Source organism: Urocitellus parryii, chromosome 14, assembly GCF_045843805.1.
Source record: "Urocitellus parryii isolate mUroPar1 chromosome 14, mUroPar1.hap1, whole genome shotgun sequence".
Lineage (NCBI taxonomy): Eukaryota > Metazoa > Chordata > Mammalia > Rodentia > Sciuridae > Urocitellus > Urocitellus parryii.
Genome location: NC_135544.1, coordinates 18,779,761 through 18,800,534, shown reverse-complemented (window position 1 = coordinate 18,800,534; position 20,774 = coordinate 18,779,761). Strand labels below are relative to the sequence as shown.

The following is a 20,774-nucleotide window of genomic DNA, read 5'->3' as shown; positions in this document are numbered from 1 at the left end:
GATAGGTACTGTATTTCTAAAACAGAATCTTCGAGCTTTTTTTTTTTTTTTTTTTTTTTTTTTTTTTTTTTTTAACCAAGGATCAAACCTAAGGGAGCTTCAGCTCCTGAGCCACACCCCCAGACCCCCATCCATTTTTTATTTTTAAATTTTGAGACAGGGACTTATTAATATAGTTTGGATCTTGAATGTCACCCAAAGGCTTGGTCTTGAGTTTGTAGTGCTATTGAGAGTTGGTGGAACCTTTAAGAGGTGGGGCCTAGTGAGAGGACTTTAGGTCAGTCAGGGTGTGTCTGGATGTGATTCATGGATCCCCAGCCTCTTTCTTTTGCTCTCTTTTATTGCTTGGTCACAAGGAAAACAATTTTTTTCCACCACGCACTCCCTACCATTGCCATCCCTCATCCCCACCAGAGGCCTAAAAGCAACAGATCTGCCTGAATGGGATCTCTAAATCCATGATCCAAAAGAAATCTTTCCTCTTTTCTTTATTTAATTTTTTTTCTTTGTAAGTTGATTATCTCAGGTGTTGCTTACAGTAACAAAAGATTATTACAGACACAAGGACTCAGCACTTGACATTAGAAACCCCTCAAACGAAATTGTGACTCTCTTATAAACCCTGAACATCACTGGGGAGCTGCTGCCAGTAATTGTGGTCACCCAACAGTGCTCTCTGGTAAGGTATACTGCCCCAAAGGATGACTCTGAGATATGTATTTCAATACAGCACCTTTTGCATTAAAGCCTGTCCTTAGCACTTGGCAGAGACCCAAGGGACAGATATTCTGAAATCTAGTTCTAATCACAGAACTCAAGTCTCAGTTCTCCCTTACAAAGTAGATGTTTACATGGAACTTGGGGATGGGGTGTGGCATTTAGGAGTGTGGGAGGGGGAAGAAAGTATATATACCATATTAAGAAAATATCTTGCTAGTTCACTCTGAGATCTGCATTGCAAATTACTTCTAAATTAGTATAAGAAAAATTTGCAATGCAAAAATTGAAGAATGAAAGGTCCATTTCTATCCTCCCCTGATTTAAGGCCAGAAATGTAAAAATTTTAAAACCTTATTACTACAGCTCTAGGATTCCCTGAGTCATAGTAGCTTTCTGACAATCTGCACATATCTCCTAAGAGCAAGAATAAATCAGATATAGTTAACACTTCAATAAGTAAAGAGTTGGTCTTCACCTTCTGGTGCTATTGAGAGGTGATAAAACTTTCAAGAAGTGGGGATTTTCCACTGGCATGAAGATTTATTTAAATCAGTACTTGATAAGATTTTTTTTTTTTGGTCCTAGTTATTTGAGAAGCAAAAAATAAAAGCAGAGAGGAAAACAAGATGCCCTCACCAACTTACCAGTACTCTGTGTCCAGATCTCTAGCTTTTGTCCAGAATACCCAGTTGAGTAGACTAGATGTCCCTGAGCATTTGTCCAATAGATGAGGTTCCTTTTCCAGTCAATATCCAATAAATAGATGTTCCCAGAATGTTCTTCAACTAGAGTTCTCTCTATGGCAGATCCCATAGAGCCAACTTTCAACAAGTACAGACGTTTGCCAGAAGAATACACAAGTTTTAACTCTATGAAAGAAAAAGAGATTTGCTATTTGAACATTTGTCATATGAGCCCAGAGTCTCTTCTGGAGCAGTGCCCCTAATTCAAGCTGAGGTACCGATGTCAGCTTCTGAAGCACACATCCAACATGTGTACCGTAGCTTTTACAGAAGAAGGTCATTTGGGCAAATGGCAGTGTTGCTCAGTGTGCCCAAGACACTGGGTCTTCTGTGGGAAAACTTGGGAAAATTGTGAGAATGAGGGCAGGAGTACTGCTCTGCTTCATTTAATGATCTCTCACTACTAAAGGATTTTAAACACTGTGTTACTCAGGTAATTGAGTATAACAGTATATAATGTATAAGGCTTCAAATGAAATTCAGGCTGATGAGTTTGCCACTACAGCTTATTACACATGATGTCTTTCAGAGCTGTCCCTGTAAACTTAGAATAAATAAATAAAATAAAACTTATGTAATTTATCCTTAAAACCTCAATATTCTATAGGAGAAAACAGAGTAAATTGGATAGAGAAGTTCAATGGATTTTATGTCACCTTTAATATTTTGAAGAGGAAAGAGCAACCTGGAGAACTTATGTTGACAATGTTTAAGTAAAACAATAATGCGGTAGAGACTACTTATAAACATGAGTCAGAATATAGAATTGGTCATAAGATTATCAAGGATTTCTTAGATCACCTCTTTTGCAAGTTTTCATGTAAAGCTTGATTTAAAGCTTATCAAATCTAATTGTCCAACAACAGATGGAAAAATAAATGAAATATGCTACGTACACACACTGGAATATCATCCAACTTTTAGAAAGAATGTACACTTGCTACATTGTGGATGAAACACTTATATAGTAACTAGTGAAAGATGGCAGACCCAAAAGATAAATATACCGTAATTTCACTTAATGTGATACTTGAAATAGGCAAATTCATACAGACAGAAAACAGAATGGTAGTTGAAAGGGAGAGGAGAATGGGGACATCTAGTGGGTTAAGGGTTTTCAGTTCGGGAAGATGAAGTAGTTCTGGAGGTGGACGGTGGTGATGGTTGTACTTCATGCCACTGAGAAATGGCTAAAATGCTAAGTTCTCTATTTTGGATATTTTTTAGCACAATCGAAAGGAAAAAAAAATGAATCAAGTTGTTTTGATAACAAAGTAGTCATCAAAGAAGGTTGTCAAGGACAAAAGCCACTGATTGAGAAATGGAAGCTACCTTATTTCCAGGCTACCATGGAGGATGCCTCCTTAAGCTGAGCCCATTTTACCCAATGTGCTTACCACTGCATGTGCCAGAAGGTGAAAGAAACATTCCTTCGGGACAAACACACTTATAGCCCTTGGGGTGGACAGGAGACAGAAGGCATAAGTGGCTGCAGGCGCCTGGAGCACAAGCTGGGTGTCTGCCTGCTGTAAAACAGGAACCCGAGAGATGGTTTCAGACATCCTCATCCACACTAGATCAAAACTTAATCAGGAAGAACAGTTAAGCCACTTTTGTCTTAAGAGGAACTCAGATATACTAGTTACCTTAGAATTGGGTGTGCTGACCTTTGAACTCCACTGATCTCTTGATGGTCTTTCAGATAGTGACAGTCACTCATCTATCTGAGGCTGGGACCTGAGGCTTCCACCAGCAGCATCTCCTCCCTTGGAGTCAAGGCAACATGACTGTCTGCCTTGCTTACTGCCAGACGCCCTGAGTGGCCTAGGCTCTACTTTGGTTAGCTTCTCAGATCCATTTAAGAAGCATTCTCTAACTTGACTTTTCCTATTATCAGGTTATTAGGATTTATATAATTTTCTGTTTTATTCAAAGACCTGTGAGTAAGCCATCCCAGCCCTCTGTGAATAACTTATTATCCTTTTTTCTACATTTCATGTCTTTAAAAATCTAGCTAATGCTTTGGACAGGCACAGGACACATACTTGGACCGATTTCCCCAGTAGATAACTGGTGTTTGGTTCATCTTCCTTAGAAGTCCTAGGTAAGGAAGTCTGGAAGGACACCAGAACATTTCCCTGCCTCCAAATACTGAGTTCCAACAACCACCATCTAGCACTATTGGGTGGTTTCACTCTTATGCATTCTGATTCCTCAGCATTTCTGCATCAAGCCATTTACTTACCCTTAGGCTGCTGGGACTTGTGGAGGACCAAGAAAGCAGATACGGAGGCATCCAGTAACAGCTCTCTCTCCTTTGGGCTGCGGGGTGAGGCATGAAACAGCCGTGTCTTATTTGCCCAGAAGAAAGAGTTCTCAAAGACAGCCAGTCCTACTGGGTTTTCACCTTCCAGGAAGATCTCAGGAAAGGTGTACCTCCCGCTTCCGTCCACTTTCACCGTCTCTATGGACTGGAGGAAGCATTAGAATCTCATGAGAACATGGTAGCATTACCAGTGCGGACAATGTGAGTGTCACCAGTTTTTTGGACACTGATTAAACATGCCTAGGTAACATCAGCTTGACAGAGAAGAGATCGTTGAAGGATTCATGGAGACTAATGCCAGTCAGCAGATGGGATTGCTTCTCGTACAAACTGGGGCCACAGATACAAACACTTTGGCCTCCAGTGAAATTTTTAACCCAGTTTCCAGAGAACTTCCAGTTCCCCCGGGGCATTGGAGAGGGGGTTCCACTTTGCCCCAAGCCAGAGCTCACTGTCCAAACTGACACTGTGCCAAACCCTTTCAACTCCACTGTGTGCTGCCTTCTGAGCAGGAATCCTCTCTCTTTTCAGCAAGGGCCATGTGTGGGAAGCCATCCGTGAAATACATGAGGACCTTCTCTTGGCGTGGTAGCCAGGGACAGATAGGCCTGGCATTGGGAACTTTCCGTGGCTCTTCCATGACAATAGGTTGCCCAATGCACGTGACCTTCCCTCCACTCACTGGGAAGGTTTCTCATAGTAACTCCGGGATTAGGAGCTGAACAGCCCACCTTTAGCCTTTTTTGGAGAAGAACATTCCATGGAAGGCCTTTGATGTCTCCCGATATAAATAAAGCAGGCGCAGGCTGCATTTTGCCAGAACCTCGATCTGTCTAATTGGCTTGCCCATCCTGCCCCTGGTTTTGGAACTACTTTCTGTGTTCTGTGATTTTTTTAAGCCATTCTATTTTTTCCTAGCTTTTATTTCTCAGCCAGCCCATTTCACTGAGGGGAACCCCATTTCCACCACCTGTGCAGGATGTGGGCAGGAGCCATGGGAGCAAAAAGAGGCACCATAATTAACCAAAACCACAGGTAGGAAATAATAGGCCTAAAATTTGACTGGTCTTTTAGTTTGGCATTTCTAAAACTGGGAAACCAAGAACTGCAATATAGTAAGTCCCAGAAATCTAAGTATGAAACACAAGTAGCCCAGAACTGTACGCTTTCAAGGATGTAGTCAGCAATCCTAAAAGATCCTGTGTGCTGGCTACAACACAGAACAGGACCAGTGCTTCCAGAAAATTCCAATAGCATTTGACTATAGAGTTGAAGAAAATCACCTCTCTCCCCCAAGTCATGTTGATATAGTCTCTTCCACCCAAAGGTGCTGTGCATCTGGCTCTTCTCAGTTTTTGTGGCCAGAAGGTACTTCATAGAGTTGATGCAAGACTTAAAGAGAATTTTGTACTTACCTGTGGAGTCAAACCAAGCTCCCATCAAGAGTTTACCTTTCTCTTTTGACGTAACTGTGGTACCTTTTTGTGTTCACTGATCCAGTAGAGCCTGCCAGTCACATGGTCCAGCGTCAGTCCTAAAGGCTCCTCTGTGGTTAGGACAGTGAGCACCTTCCTGTCAGAGCCATCCATGCCTGCAGACTCAACAGCCCTCACGCCTGTCCCACCTCGATTCACCCAGTACAAGTACCTGCGAACAGGGGTGCATGGTGTTAGGGCCCCTTCGCTTGCACACATGCGTACTTAACTCTGTACAGCCTGGCTCACACAGTTTTCTTATACTGGTCTCTCATCATTCTACTGCTGATGATGCTGGAGATTTCTGCCCCAAACTCACTGGACTTTGAAAACTTTGGCTCCATAAAATTCAATTTAGGGGGCTGGAGATGTGGCTCAGCGGTAGCGCGCTCGCCTGGCATGCGTGCGGCCCGGGTTCGATCCCCAGCACCACATACCAACAAAGATGTTGTGTCCGCCAAGAACTAAAAAAAAATAAATATTAAAAATTCTCTCTCTCTCTCTCTCCTCTCTCTCTCTCTCTTTAAAAAAAAAAATTCAATTTAGGATTCAAAATTAAGAATTGGGGGGAGCCAATGAAATCCAAGTTGAAAAAGACTGACATGTTCCCTTATTAACTTAAATATCCCAAGTCATCAGTGATTTAGAATATACTTCCAAAGAAACACTACTTACTTCTTTTCAGGAAATAGAACCAGCTGCTCTGGCACAAGATCCTTTTCCAAAATTTTCACATAGCCTCTGCCATCACTTAAGCCAGCACAGATGACCCTTGCAAAGCTGCTAGCCCAATACAACTGTCCTGTGGACCAGTCCAAGGAGATGCTATTCACCGCTGTGAGCTCTGGGGACAGAGGAGACAGCTTTATGTTCCTACATTCTACACCTGTCTTACCTTGCAGAGACTTGGACACACGTTACTATGTTTTCTGATTTTGAATTATACAGTGAGGCAAATAGATGGCAAGGATCAAGGGCCAGGGATGAGCCAAGGTGCTTCCAACATGCAGGGGTGACAGGGAAGGAGGAGGACCAGAGCAGAAGCTTAACTAAGAAATTCGAGAGCCTGTAAGTGACTTCAGTTTAGGCAAAAGTTCTTGCACAAGTGTCAGGCAAGTTGTTACAAATACTCCCTCTGAATTGCTCCCAGACCATTTCTGTATCTCTAGCATTACACCAAGCCCTCTTCACATGCATGGTCTAATTTAATTCCCAAACTTACCCAGTGAGGCAAGTAGTAGCACCCTCATTTTATGGAAAGCAATCAAAGGAGTTAAGAACTTGCCCAAGGTGACATACCTAGTGATGGGGCCCCTAGACTAACTGTGGCCTGAGGCAACATTCCAATTCATGTTGCAAGTTACATTCTATGATGCTCCTATGGACTTAAACCACAGCAGCCTTATCTGAAACCAGACTATTATATATTATATGTTTCACGACAGGTGTCTCGCAGGTGGTGGTACAGATGGATACGCATATTTCTTACACTAGGGGGTAGGGCTACAGTTTGGATCTGGGATGTCCCTCAAAGGCCCATGTGTTAAAGGCTTGGTCCCCAGCCTGTGGCACTGTTGGAAGGCAATGGAAACGGGTAAGAGGTGGGCACTAGTGGGAGGTTTAAGTCATGGAGTAACGTTGAGGGGATAGTGGGATGCTAGTCTTTTCTCATCTCCCTTTACTTCCTGGTACCATGAGGTAAATAGTTTCCCCCACCACCCACGTACTCTCACTATATGATGAGTCACCTCAGATCCAAAAGCAATGGGACCAATTAACCATAGACTGAAATCTCCAAAAGTGGAAACCATAATAAACCTTTCCTCTTTTTAAACTAATTATCTCAGGTATTTTGTTACAATAATGCAAAGTTAACTAACACAAGTAGCTTTAAGAAGTTAAGGCTCTTAATGCCAAAAAGTATACCTGGGGGCTGGAGCTGTAGCTCAGTGGCAGAGCCCTTGCCTCCTTTGTGTGAGGCACTGGGTTCAATCCTTAGCACCACATAAAAAAATAAACAAATAAAATAAAGGCATTCTGTCCATCTACAACTACAAAAAAAATTAAATTACATATATATACCTGGGTAAAGGGGAACAGAGTTTGGTTTCCCAAGGACAAACACATTTAGGACTTCATCTACCCAGAAGTATGTGCTTCTCTCAAGGTCATATGCAATAGAAATGGGCCTTGATTTTATAGGTATCAGAGTCTCATAGTTGCCTGTTCTTCGATCCAGGAAACCAAGTTCTTGATCTCTTGCTATAAGAATTTTAACACCATCATCTGCAATCAAAAGACAATAGAGATGAAGCTTTTTGCCTCACACATTTCCCTTTAAAGATTTATCCCATCTCTCAGGCCCCAAATATACCTATTCCTAAACTCTGGACTAAGTATTTAGAGATCTAGTGGGTCACTTTGGTGCTCCCTCCCTCCTCTGAACTCTAATACATTGAAACTAACCTTGAGAACTTCACTGCCTTATTGGATTTCAGATTCAGTTCCTCTTCTCTCTCCTAGGCAGAAGTACTGTCCAAGTCTGGTACATAGTAGTCAAATGTAACTGAGTGTTTTATCTCTAAAGAACAGGGCAAGTCAAGACTATGTGTTGGGTCTGTAGAATACTCCACAGTAGACTGTGGAGTAACCAAGTTAGTTAATACAATTGACACTCAGGTTGGGGAATGAATGGTATAATGGTAGCTCCTTTTTGGAAATAATGGAGTCATCTCTAGTACTAGACTTAAAAACGAATCCTCTATGTCACTTTCCTCTGCAGTTACTGCTAGGAATAGCACAGGAGCTAGGCTTTGCTTCTGGTATTGAAACTCACCCGTAACTCGACATTCAGTCCCATTGTTGAGTTGGTAACCTTGAATACAGTCACAGGAGTAAGAGCCTGGTGTATTGTGACATAGCTGGCCACAAGGACTGAACACCATAGAGCATTCGTCTATATCTGATGACAGAGGGTCATAAGTTAGAGGCAATCCAGGAACAAGCTCTGCGGTATTCTTGCCCTTTGGAGCCACTTTCCAGATGCTACCTGGATGGGCATTTGGTGGAAATCATTGTTCCAGGCCCTGGAATAGTCCACGCTGGCCACCAATGATTTCCCACTCACATTAATACAATTTAGGAGAAATTTCAACATTGGGACCACAGACGTTTGACTACAGATACTGTTATCCTAGCAATGTTCCTGAGGTACCATTGGAGAATGACAAGTGTTACATCCTGGAGTTCACTGCTAGCACCATGGGAAATGCTTAAGCCTCACAGGTCTAACTGGCGAAACTTAGTTATGGTACAATAGTGTCTCAACGCCTAATGGCTGGGACCCATTAGAGCTGAAGTCACAAAATCAGGAGAGATTCATTTCTTTATTTTGTAAGCAAGAAGGATAATGGTTCCTTGGCAGAATTGATGCGAAAACGTTATTCCTCCAAACCCACAGGGTCCCAAAGTAGAATACTGATTTCCCATCATGCCCAGAAGAATAAGCAACAGTCAGGCTCAGGGGCCAGCCAAGTGCTATAGTGGGTTAGAACCCAAGAAGGGTGCTCCAGGGGCTCGGGGATGGGGGCACGAAACCCAGACACTTCTAAGAGCCATGACCAGATGCTGATTTCATATTTCTAATGATGAATCAATACATTAAGTTATCTCCTGAATTAGTAAATTGAATTTAATGATTAAATTTTAACATTAATAAATTGAAAATCTAATAGATTGATAACAATCATGAATGAGTCGATAATACAAAAGCCTTTGTACTCTCTAAAAAATACTATTTGATACTAATAAACCAGTCTTTTCTCTTGTAGCCTTCCCAAGTGGGTAGAGCTACAGGCAGGTACAGCCATGGAGAGGGGGCACTATTGAGTACGGATCATTGACCAGGTTTAGGGTGGAAGGGCTGATTAATCCCTCAGGCCAGAGCACCAAAACAATAGATTCTTTACCCTTCCAATCACATTTTATCCTAAAGCGTTATCTTTATTTTTGTAGACAAGTGCTATAGGGTAATAGTCATAATCTTTTAAATTATTACTGAATAATGAAGGTATATGAAATTTATTTTAGCCATTGTGGCACCATAATCCCATTTACAAAGAGGAAAAATGAGTCTCCTCCAGTGACTGGGAGAAGGTCAACCAGCAGGAACAAGCAAGGGTAAACATACAATGGGCTCGAATTTCAGATTCTGCCTTGCCACCCATGCTGTGGCCCTTAGGCATGGCTGTAAAATGACAAGCATATTTATTCTGTGACAGAAATCCTCTAAGCTCCACAGGGAAAGAACACTAAGTTTAACACTTTCTCGTTTGGCATCAGATGCCCTGCAATTCCCACAGAAGAGGACGTTAACAAGCACTGGCAAGACCATGGAGAAACTGGAACCCCGTGCACTGGTGCAAATATTAAGTGGTGCATCCACTGTGGAAAAACAGTTTGAGGACTCCTCAAAAAATCAGACAAGTATACATGATCCAGGTATAGTCCACTCTCTGGTATATACCCAGCAAATGGAATTATCACACAGATATTTGTATATCACGTTCATACCAGTATTCTTTGCAACAGTCAAAAAGGAAGAAACAACTACTGGTGAATATCTACCAGTAGTCGGACACCGTATGTAGTGTATGTGTATTCAGCCTTAAAAAGGACAGATATCTTGATGCATGCTATTGACGTGTGTTATAACATGAATGAACCCTGAAATCATTATGCTCCAGGGGATAAGACAAACACAAAAGCACGATTACTATTTGATTCTCCCTACGAGAGGTATCTGGAATGGACAAATTAGGTATCTAGAATGGACAAGTTAGTTACCAGGGAATAGTGGGAGGGGAGTTGTTGTTTAGCAGGGATGGTTTTTACTGGGGATGACAAGTAGCTCCGGAAATCCGAGATGGTAATGGTTGCACAACATGGTGCACATATACAACGGCATATGTTTGAAAATCACATGGTACATTTAAGAATAGTTAAAATGGCAAAATTTACATTAAATGCATTTGACTGCATTAAAAGATGTTCTAAAAAGTTGAGTCAAACCAGTTCTGACCTCCACAGCTCTGCCCGTCAGGCTGCAACCTCCATCCTGCCCTGCAGGAACACTGGACACCCCAGTGTGTGTCACTGCACTGGCCTTCACAGCCACCATTCACCACAGAGCAGTTTTTACCTGGTGGAGACAGGAAGTAGTTCAAACAGTTGAATGCTGAGCCAATATTTATAAACTGTGTTGTGCACATACCTTGTAGGCCTGGGTGCGCCAGTGATGACCAGTTGTGACTGACCTTTGACCCTGCCCTCTGGCCTAGGAACAGGGACCCTCCAGGGAGGAGTGTGGAAGAGCAAAAGATAGGAATCCCAGGAGCCAGGGAGCAGGAATTTCTTTCCAGGCCAACCGTGTGAATGATTCCAAGTGCTGGTGTTATTTATTATTCTTGCTCAGGGAACCAGAGACCTCTTATCTATGATTTTTTTGGAATGCATGAGTCCATGAGACCCCTACCTCAGGAAGTGATATATACTGGCTTATGAATCCTATTGAATTATCATCCATGTACAACCAGAAGCCTATACTTTGTCCCATTGTTTATGCTTTTAGCACCTTTTAAAATTTATTGGTTCTTTTTAGTTATACGTGATAGTAGAACTCATTTTGATACAATCATGCAAGCATGGACTAGATCTCATTCTAGTTAGGACCTCATTCTCGTAGATGTACATTTTGGTGGGACCCACTGTGACGTTTTCATATATGTGTATAGGAAAATCGTGTCAGATCCATTCCACTTTCCTGTTCCTGTTCTCCCTCCTTTCCTTCCGTTACCCGTTGTCTAATCTACTGAACTTCTCCCCCGCCTGTAACATCTCTAATTCATTTTCCTTTAGTACAAAATTCTTTGGCAGCATTTTACAGTACTAAAGAGGTTTTGTCATATATACATAAGACCATATTTGGGGAGTATCTAGGAGACAGATGACAAAAAGACTTGGAAAGAGACTCCCACATTCTCCTTTCCCTGGGAACCTGAACCACAGTGATTCTTGTGGTGAGAACCAGGACTTGTTCTCAAGTAAGAGCTGTTTCTCAGTAGCCACAGGAGTCCAGGCTCCATTAAATCCTTAGAGAATTTTATGTTTTTGTCTTAAACAAAATGATTTGGTTCTCAATCAGCATGACATGTGCCAAATGGTTAACTTGTCTTCTACTGATTTTTGTCATTTTCTTTGTACTCAATTTGCAAAGTTGATTTGAGTCATATAAAATCCCTAAGCATAAAAAAACTGGACTAGTTGATTATATACAAGTAGTTGTGTGCCCTGGGGTCTTCCAGAATTGTAGCAGAATCTCTGCATCAGTCTGGTTTGAGAACACCGCTATAGATTTTTAAGCCTAAATTGAATGTGTGGGCCTTGTTCTCATAACAAAGCTACAGACATTCAAAGACATAATCTTGGCTTTCTACCAGAATTTCAAAAGCAATCCAGTTAGAAGTGTTTAGCTAAAGCTACAAAATGAGAATTAGCCCTCAAAGTTTGATAGCTTAGATAATATATGCTCACACTTGAAAGACCAAAGCCAGGGGCTGTAACTGATAAAAGGATTCATCCTTGATATGTGTGAGATTTAGTCCAAGCAGCCTCTCAAAGAGTAGACCTCCATGGTAACTATCGCAGGTCAGCTGTTTAAGCCTATTTCCCACCTCCCACCTTAAGCTAAGCAACTGGTTTCTTACCACATGTGGTGGGTTCATCGGTGCCATCTGCACAGTCTGCTTCCCCATCACACATCAGAGATTCTGGGATGCATCTCCCTTCATCACATCCAACCAGGCCTTCTGGACAGGAAGCTGTGTAGGAAGTGAAGCATATTTTTTTTTCATTGAGACTCACAGGGAATGGTAGAAACAGACAATTCTTTCATGGGTAAAGGGGTAACATTTCTATAACCTAAGACAATTCTAGATAAGAAAGTTTTATCTTTGCAGATAGAATTTTTTTCTATTTAAATAGAATTAATACTTTAGATTTCATCATGAATTAAGACACCTGGACAGTAGATGGAATAAGCATTAAACTGATTATCCTAGTTTTAAATAGTTACAAATGAAGTAGTGTTAGAGTTGGTCAACACTTGACCTAAAAGAAGTATTCTATTTATGAGACTGATTTACACTTTATCATAAAAATGTTAGAATATATTAGATATTAGAGTATATTCGATATATAGATATTATAGGTTTAATGCTAGAAAAAAAAATTAACTGGGATTATGGTTCACCAAGAAGTCAGGAACAACTACAATGTGTATGGGAGGTCCAGAAGAGAAATGTAGTACTCATCTTTGGGGATTTACCACCCTTAAGGAGGAATTTTTCCCTTCTACATTGGCTGTACAAGGCTGAGAGTCATCTGTCAGCTTTCCATGGGTTGGGCCATAACTGAATAGTGGGAACATTCTAGGCAATGCTCAGAGCATCCCTCACAAAAGTTTCTATTCAAGCGCTGTTTTACATTTCCGCAGATAACTGCATGTTGGTTACTGCTAGGAAGAAGCATCCTGTTTTTAGATATAGGATGCAGCCTCAGTTGTAGGGATTAAAATGCAATTTGCATAAAGCAACCCACATAGTACATCTGTCCTTGAGACACACGTGGGGAAGCAAGGCTCACCACAGACGTGCTCATCTGAGGAGTCGCCACACTGGTCGATGCCATCGCACCTCCAGCTGTCCATCACACACACCTTGTTCTGGCACTGCCACTGCCCAGCCAGACAATGGCTCTGGGGGCAGTGTGCTCTGTCGGACCCTTCTGCACAGTCCTGATGGAGATCGCAGAGTTCCCCAGCATCCAGGCACCGAGACTTTCCTGGACACTGGACTTTATGGTCTGGACATGCTGTCACCTTTGTGTCTGAAAGGCAGGAGTTGGCTTGGTGAGGCCGAACCAGTGTACTATGGATCGGCTTCTCGATCGTTACCTATGGCCTGCTCATGGGACTTGGTCTACAGAACTCTGAGAACTAAAAGAGACGCCCTCCATTGGAGACACAGTCACAATTTTGTACAACTGAAGTTTCACCCCAAAGAAGTTTTCAAAATATCAAGGAAGCTCATAATCACTTTCATTTTGAAAAAAAAAAAAAAATAGAGACTCAGGTTAAAAATTCTCTTGTAATACCAGAGACAATATCTATATGTAGCACATATGGCATACAGATGTTTAACGACTTCTTTATTTCATTTAATACTATACCAATAAATACTGCTAATGAACAGAGAAGATGAGAGAACATTAAAAGTGTGTTCTACCTACCACAGTCAACCTCATCGGAGCCATCCAAGCAGTCCCCAGCACCATCACAAAGCCAGCTGACAGAAATGCACCTCCCATCATCACACTGCCAGGCTTGTGGGTGTCCACGGCATGCTTCCTCTGCGACCAGGGGTGGTGTTCAAGAAGGGGTGCAAAGGAAGATGAGTTGGTCAAGACACTGGCAGTTTTTAAATTGGGGTTTCATGGTGAGCAGCCCAGCCTAAGTCCTTAGCCCACATCCTTAGCTTGAGTCCTTGCCAGAAAAAAATAACATAAGCAAAATAGAAGTACAGGGAAGATTGGCCTGAAATTGTATAATTCTACCCTGACTCCACCTCTTGTTCAGCCCCACATTACCATACCTCTATAAATATTAACTCCCAGACCACAGGGCTGTTGTCTCTCCCTCTGGGGACAGCCAGAATTCTCCATTGAAGGTGTGCTCATTGCTTTACTCTGAGATAGCCTGCATTCTCCCCTAAATGTGCCTCTGCTTTCCTAAATAAACCCGTCTGCGGTCTGTCTGGTATGTGCTGAAATTCTTTTTCTGCCATGTACACCAAAGACCCTATTCATCCAGGAACCCCCCTACAGTGATATATGGATCCCCAACCCTCAAGGGATGTGGTGGCATATGCCTGTCATCCCAGTGGACTTGGAAAGCTGTGGCAAGAGGATTCCAAGTTCGAGGCCAGCCTCAGCAACTTAGCAAGGACTTAGTAAGACCCTGTTTCAAAAAACAAAAGGGCTGGGTATGTAGCTCAGAGGTAAAGTGCCCCTGGGTTCAATCCCCAGTCCCCAAAAAAACAACCAAACAAAACCTCCAGCCCTCTTCTGCCCTTCTGAGTTCTCACACCCAGAGACTCAACCCCCTCTGGTTCCCTCTCCCCAGGAGCTCCCTTGCCTCCTCTTCTTTCTGTGCTGTGGCTCCATACCTCTATCTCTGAAGCACTCCCGCAGTGAGGGACTCACTTTTTGCATATAGCCTGTACCGCACCCCCCCAAAAAATGCATTGCTACTGAGAAAAATAAACAAATTTGGGTTTCATATCATTATTAAATTAGAGAAGGAATAATTACCCATTTGCCACTGGAGTCAACCCTGAATTTGCTTGTCCTTTTTTTCCCAAGATATGCTTGTCCCTTACCAAGGGACAACTGCCCAGCAAACTAATAAGGTTTATCCTTCACACCATCCTGCTAGAACACAGTTGCCCAGCAAATCTTTCTGTGACAATGGAAACTTTTTGTGTCTATTCTGTCACATGTCACTAGTCACATGTGACTACTGGGCACTTGAAATTCACAAGTGGGCTGTGGGTATGGCTTAGTGGCAGAGCATGTGCAAGGCCCTGGGTTCCCTCCCCAATACTGAAAAGAAAGTGGCTAATATAATACAATTGAGTTTCATTTAAATTTTGTACATTTTAATAAATTTAAGTCCCCATAGGTGGCTAGTGGCCAGCGCAGCTAAAGATCTAAGAAAATCTAGAAACTGTTGGTTCCTTCAAATATTTCCATCTAAGTATGCCTACTGGCAGCAAGTAAACCTGGAGAGTTAAGGTAAAATTAAAAAGCATGGTGGGGCATAGAACAAGGCATTTCTGTAAGCCAAAAAGTTTCTTTCTATCTGTAATATTATGTGGTTGTTAGCTGTTCTGTTTTGGGGGAGATATTTTTGTTGTTGTGTTATTATGCATGTGGTGTTAGGGATTGAACTCAGAGCTTTGCACAGCTCAGAGCTTTGCACATGCTAAACTCACTCTACCACTGAGCTAGATTCCTAATATCAAATATGCATGTTAAGTTAGCTGTAGTAACTGACCAGGAATATGCAGGCAGGGTAAAGAAAAGGGATGTAGTACTCACCAAGTACCTTGGGGTTTTTGTTTTTTTCCTGAGGACTTTTTTCCCTTCCACAATCACAACACAAGGATGTATATAAGTCACCTACTAAGAAGTTTCCCACATATACTGTTGTTTAGGTGACCCTTCTGGAGCTTTGAGCTCTTTGAACACAGAATACTTGAGCTTCATTTCAGCATGATATTTGCAAAAATGGCTGATGTGACTATTGGTTTTGTAGTTTTCTTTACGGTCAATTTGCAAAGTGGCTTTTTCATTGAACAAAGTCTCTAAACTTAGAAAGTTGAACTAATTGATTATATTCCAAACAAATTATGTGTCCCAGGGTTTTCAAGGGTTTCCTAAAGATAAACCACAGGATTACTCTAACTTTTGTATATGGTTAAGTCTAAGTTGAAGGTGCGAACCTTGTTCTGACAATCTCAAGACACATCCCAGGCTCTCCCTGGAGAGCCTACAACAACCCAAAGAATTCACCATGTCTGCCTACCCTTTGAGATGCTGAAAACCATCAGAATGGACCCTTGTCAACCTAGTACAAACTGAGTATCCTTTATCTGAAATGCTTGGAACTAGAAGTGTTTCAGATTTTGGATTTTTAAAAAAATCTTAAGAATATTTACATAATAATAGATATGCATAATAATATGCATAATAATAGATCTTGGAAGTGGGACCCAGATCTAAACACAAAATTCATTTATGTTTCATATACACTTCATACGTATAATCTGAAGATTATTATACACAGTTATTTTTAGGGCCTCTGCGTTTTGACTATGAACCACAATACAAAGTCAGGTGTAGAATTTTCCACTTACAGTGTTGTGTTTGTGCTCAAGAAGTTTCAGATTCTGGAGCATTTTGGGGTTTTCACATTAAGGATATACAACCTGCACTTGGCAATCAGGGTCAAGTTCACGATTGAGTCTTGAGAAAGAAGCACTTACCACACTGTTCGTCAGTTCCATCCATGCACTCTTGCTCACCATTGCAGAGCCAGGCCACAGGAATGCACTTTCCACCGCATGCAGCTTGCCCCGTATTGTTACACTCTGCTTCATCTGCATTAGATGATCAAGAAAAAGAGCCACGAGAGTTTCTGGCTCCCTTGGGTACAAGAGAGCACCTTGTCGTGATAAAAAGCAATAAGGGGTCATTTGGGAAGGTCTTCCTTCAACTCATTTTCAGGAAAACACCAGGGGAACTTAGTACCCCAAAGCCCCATGTGGGTTCACCAGTGACCTTCCAGGGAACCAGCTCTTTCTGGGGTCATGGAGTTGTTGCTGCAGGCTTGCTGTGTGCCTCCTTGTTTCCCTGTTAGAAAGAAGTGACTCACATTTGTGCACCCAGAGACATGAGGATGGTGCTTTCAGCTCTGGTTGAATCTCAAAGCCTTGGAGAAGGAATACTTACTAGTTTAGTCTCCAAGTATTTGAGATATACAGACACATCTTAAAATAACATTAGAATTTTTGATCCTACATAATATCTTTAGCATGCCTCTAATAGCCAGAATATACATATTTATAATTTTCAGTTATTTGCAAGAGAATGATTCATATTGTTTTATTCAAGCCGTGAACCTGTGTGGGTTTTTTTTTACCTTTTCAAATGATTAATGTTAAAAATAAGCCAGACACTGAGAGTCCTCAAGGCGAAGCAATAGGAAACCTAACTGTACTTCGTTTACTACAGTGATCTAAGTTTCAGAGAGGAAAATCAATCAATTCCTATAAAGTATAATCCAAATCCTGTACTAGAAGTGTCTGCACCATGTGGAGAAGGCCCAGCCAGTCCTACTCTGGTGACAGCTGTACACAGCTATGCCATGGAAGTGGACCACAAAAGGCTCCTGTGCAGATTACTCTTCTTGGGAAGGGACAATGTCCCAGTTCTGACTGGTGTCCCTTTGAGGTAGTGCTTTCCATATAGTTATTCCACATTTGATTTTTAAAGTCTGGAGTATAAAAAGACTAAAAATAAAATGCTGAGTAAATATCACTTATCAATGGATAGCAGCTTCTCCACCACCTACTCACATTTCATCCAGCTATCTGGCTTCACTCAAGAACAAAACTATGAAATTCAGACCAGTCGATGTCAGCAACTGCTGCCAAGGGGACACAGCTAAGTCACCAGGTCACCTGGGTTAGAGTTTTGGTTAGATCACCTATTTAATGTGACGGTGGGAGAGTTAATTCCTCTCTTTGGACCTCAGTTTTAATATCTATACAATAAGTACAATAAGGCTAGTAAATAAGTAATCCTAAGAGGAAGATGTAAGGATTAAATGAGCACAAAGCTGCTTGGCACCCAGTACATACCACGTGCTCATAAAGCATTAATTATTTTGCTACCTCTTCCAGTAGATCTTTCCAGAAGGATCTCAATTAGGGTTGCAGTCAACCCTCCAAGACTACCCATCACAGGAGTCAGAACTTGAACAGTATTTTGTCCTGGTGATTCTCAATCTGGGAAACAAAAGTGCATAAGGATTCTACCCACTATCTGCAGACTGGTCTCAAACCTTACTTTTATCTACATGGGGGTTTGCTGTGATTGCATAAGAGATTTACTTAATACATTTATTTATACATTAAATTCGCCATAGCTTTCTCAGTCAATATATTAAGTACTATGATTACATGCTGTTCTAAAACAGATAATAAAGATGCCTTCATAGTATAGGTTATGTTGGAAATCACTGTTGTGTTTTAAAAAAAAAAAAAAGACAAATTAACTTTAAATCCTGTTTCAGAAGAGTGCAAGCAGATAAGCCACAGCAGAGATACTGGACCATTTTAACAACAAATTCTGAGGGTTTGAACCTTCCTAGGAGAAAAACAACTGTTGTAAAGTGACACCTCCTCCAAGCTGTCAACAGTACCTTGACCCTGTAAATTAAAATGACTAAATCTGCCTTTCATTCATGGTGGACAATCAGGAGCACCTGTCCTATGGCATTAACAATCCCACAGGGCAGATGGTTTCATAAATGCTGAACATCTCCTACAGCTCACCACATCATCAGCCACTAGTTTGACCCTTGGGGAACCACGCATGTCTCTGCCACCCTGGACCCTCCACTCAGCCTACACCTAAGAGACATCAACAAGTACAGCAAGAAATGCACTCCTAAGGCACTTCAGGCCCCATCACCCTTTTCCCTGGGCTGTTTGTTGTTGTTTTTGTTGTTGTTGTTGTTGTTGTTGTTGTTTTTGGAGTGAAGCGGCTCTTCACGAGGTCCTGACCTCCAAAAAGCTGTATTTGCTGCCTGTCACACTAGGGCTGCAGGTAAACGGGAGATCAGAGCCAGAAAGTGAATCCCACCCAGCCTGAACATTGAGGAGAAGGATGAGCCCAGAAGCAAAAGTGCCCGCGGCACCCCCAGGGTGGAGAGAGCTCCTTTTCCCACCTGCTGTGACACCGTTGGAAAAAGACACCGATTTCGCTGGCTGAGCCCATCTCCCCTCTCACCCACCTGCAGGTTTGTAAAGGGCCCTGCGACTCATCCAGGAGACCACTCCTGAGGCTTAGCCTTGCCCACCTAGGACCTCCTCCATAACTCGCCGCCACCGCACAACGGGGCACCCAGCACCCTACGCTAGGTGCCCCAAGTTCTCTGCTTCCAATTCCTTCAACCTCCATCCCCAAAGCACTGGACACCTGTACCCTGAAAGGACGATCCCTTCTGAGGGCATCCCCGCCGGAGAACCTCACTCACCGGCCTCGCTGTCCATCGCGATTAGCACCAGTGAAAGCAGAAAAAGAAGCGTAGGGATCCCCATGGCTGGGCAGGAGAGGGGCGCCTCCGGGCTGGAGCGGCGCTCACGGGTGAAAAGAACGCGCAGGGAGGTGGAGGGAGGCGCGCGGCTGCGCCTGGGGCGGGCTCCAGTTCCCGCGCCCGCTGCTCATTGGAACTACTGGGGAGGAACCGCGGAAGGATGGAGCTGGGAATCGGCGGCACTGCCGGGGAACACCTGCCCGGGGAGGACGTGGGCTGCTGGGGAGAACTGCTGCGCCCTCACATGGGTCTCTGTAGCTCTTTAGCGCTGAGGAGCGGCTGGAACTCCGTGTCCCCCACCTGCAACAGGAAAGCCAACACTCAATACCCAGGTTATTCAGGTCCTGGCTCCTGACAGACTTAGGGGCAAGGAAAGGGAAGGTCCGCGATATTTAGGTACATATGAATTACCTGGGAATCTTAAAGTGCGCAAGATCTGTAACAGGACTTTAGATTCTAAACCCATCGCCCTCACAAGTGCTGTCTTTGTTGCTGGTCCTCTCATTTCGTGGAAAAGCAAGGGCTTAATAACTCCAAACCGGAGACATCACTGTGGTTGCAGGTCTCTGGCAGCTGTTCTCTTGGAAATATTCACCTCTTCCCCCAATCCCCTTCCCAGGGCATCTAGGGAGAATCAGACCTTCCATACCCAGGGTTTGTGATGACAGCTGCCAGAGGCAGCAACCCTGTTTGGTTATTGGTCAGCCAACCAAGAGTACAACACAAAAGCCCTGGAGAACACCATTCCGCTTTCAGTCTGTATGGCTGAGAGAAGTGGGATGCTTCCACACACTTGAAGGTGGACTGGAAGATCACATTTGATCAGTCTCAGAGTCAGGCAAAATCCCATAGGGACATAGACTGTAGGGCTAGAAGGACCCTGAGGTCATCTTATTCAAACACTACTATTTATGAACGTGATGAGGGATAATTTTCATGGGCACTGCCCAACCTGTCCCCCTCACTAAGCTAAGCTGTGACACTCCATCTTTCCAGTATGCCAGGAGAGGTGAATGTCAGTTTCTTGGAAAGAACCTGATGGAATTAGAATTTATTATGTTAAATTGGCAAGGAACATTTATATTTTTGGGGAATGAGAGGCAGCAATAAAATACTAGGAAAAAATAGAAATAGAAAACTGAATTGCAAAGTGCCTCCTTAGATTTTATTTGCAACACTGTAGCCCAACAGCTTTCTTTAAAATCATACCTCCTCTTCATTTTCACTGTGGCTCCATCAAACTGCACTTGAAGACTTCAGAATGCCATATGCTCTGAAGTTTCCTTTAAATTCATTGTATGCTCTAATTGCATACACCAATTTAAAAGACCTTCTGGTTTTAGCATGATTTGTACTGAAATGTTGATGCTCTGAAGCCAGATTATTGTAGATGCCTAATAGCATTCAGTAACATGATAAGAGTCATCAAGAATAATAAGAATGTTAGACCTGTTCTCTTCATAGGAAGGCATAAAACTAGTGAAGCAATTAGCTGAGTCCCATAGACCTGG

General features: G+C 42.6%; 1 protein-coding gene across 1 annotated transcript in view; it reads right to left on the bottom strand.

The window, feature by feature from the left end:
* LOC144250064 (prolow-density lipoprotein receptor-related protein 1-like) overlaps positions 1 to 19,219 on the bottom strand; it is a 46,161-nt gene extending 26,942 nt beyond the window's left edge. The window contains exons 1-13 of the mRNA XM_077792455.1: positions 19,204 to 19,219; positions 16,427 to 16,540; positions 13,611 to 13,730; positions 12,966 to 13,208; positions 12,029 to 12,142; positions 10,345 to 10,464; positions 8,101 to 8,226; positions 7,347 to 7,550; positions 5,940 to 6,108; positions 5,268 to 5,436; positions 3,709 to 3,934; positions 2,861 to 2,986; positions 1,365 to 1,589 (exon numbers count right to left, since the gene is read on the bottom strand). Of these exons, the coding sequence (XP_077648581.1) occupies positions 1,365 to 1,589; positions 2,861 to 2,986; positions 3,709 to 3,934; positions 5,268 to 5,436; positions 5,940 to 6,108; positions 7,347 to 7,550; positions 8,101 to 8,226; positions 10,345 to 10,464; positions 12,029 to 12,142; positions 12,966 to 13,208; positions 13,611 to 13,730; positions 16,427 to 16,540; positions 19,204 to 19,219 (1,972 nt within the window). The remainder of the gene's footprint in view (positions 1 to 1,364; positions 1,590 to 2,860; positions 2,987 to 3,708; positions 3,935 to 5,267; positions 5,437 to 5,939; positions 6,109 to 7,346; positions 7,551 to 8,100; positions 8,227 to 10,344; positions 10,465 to 12,028; positions 12,143 to 12,965; positions 13,209 to 13,610; positions 13,731 to 16,426; positions 16,541 to 19,203) is intronic.
* Between the last annotated feature and the right edge of the window lie 1,555 nt (positions 19,220 to 20,774).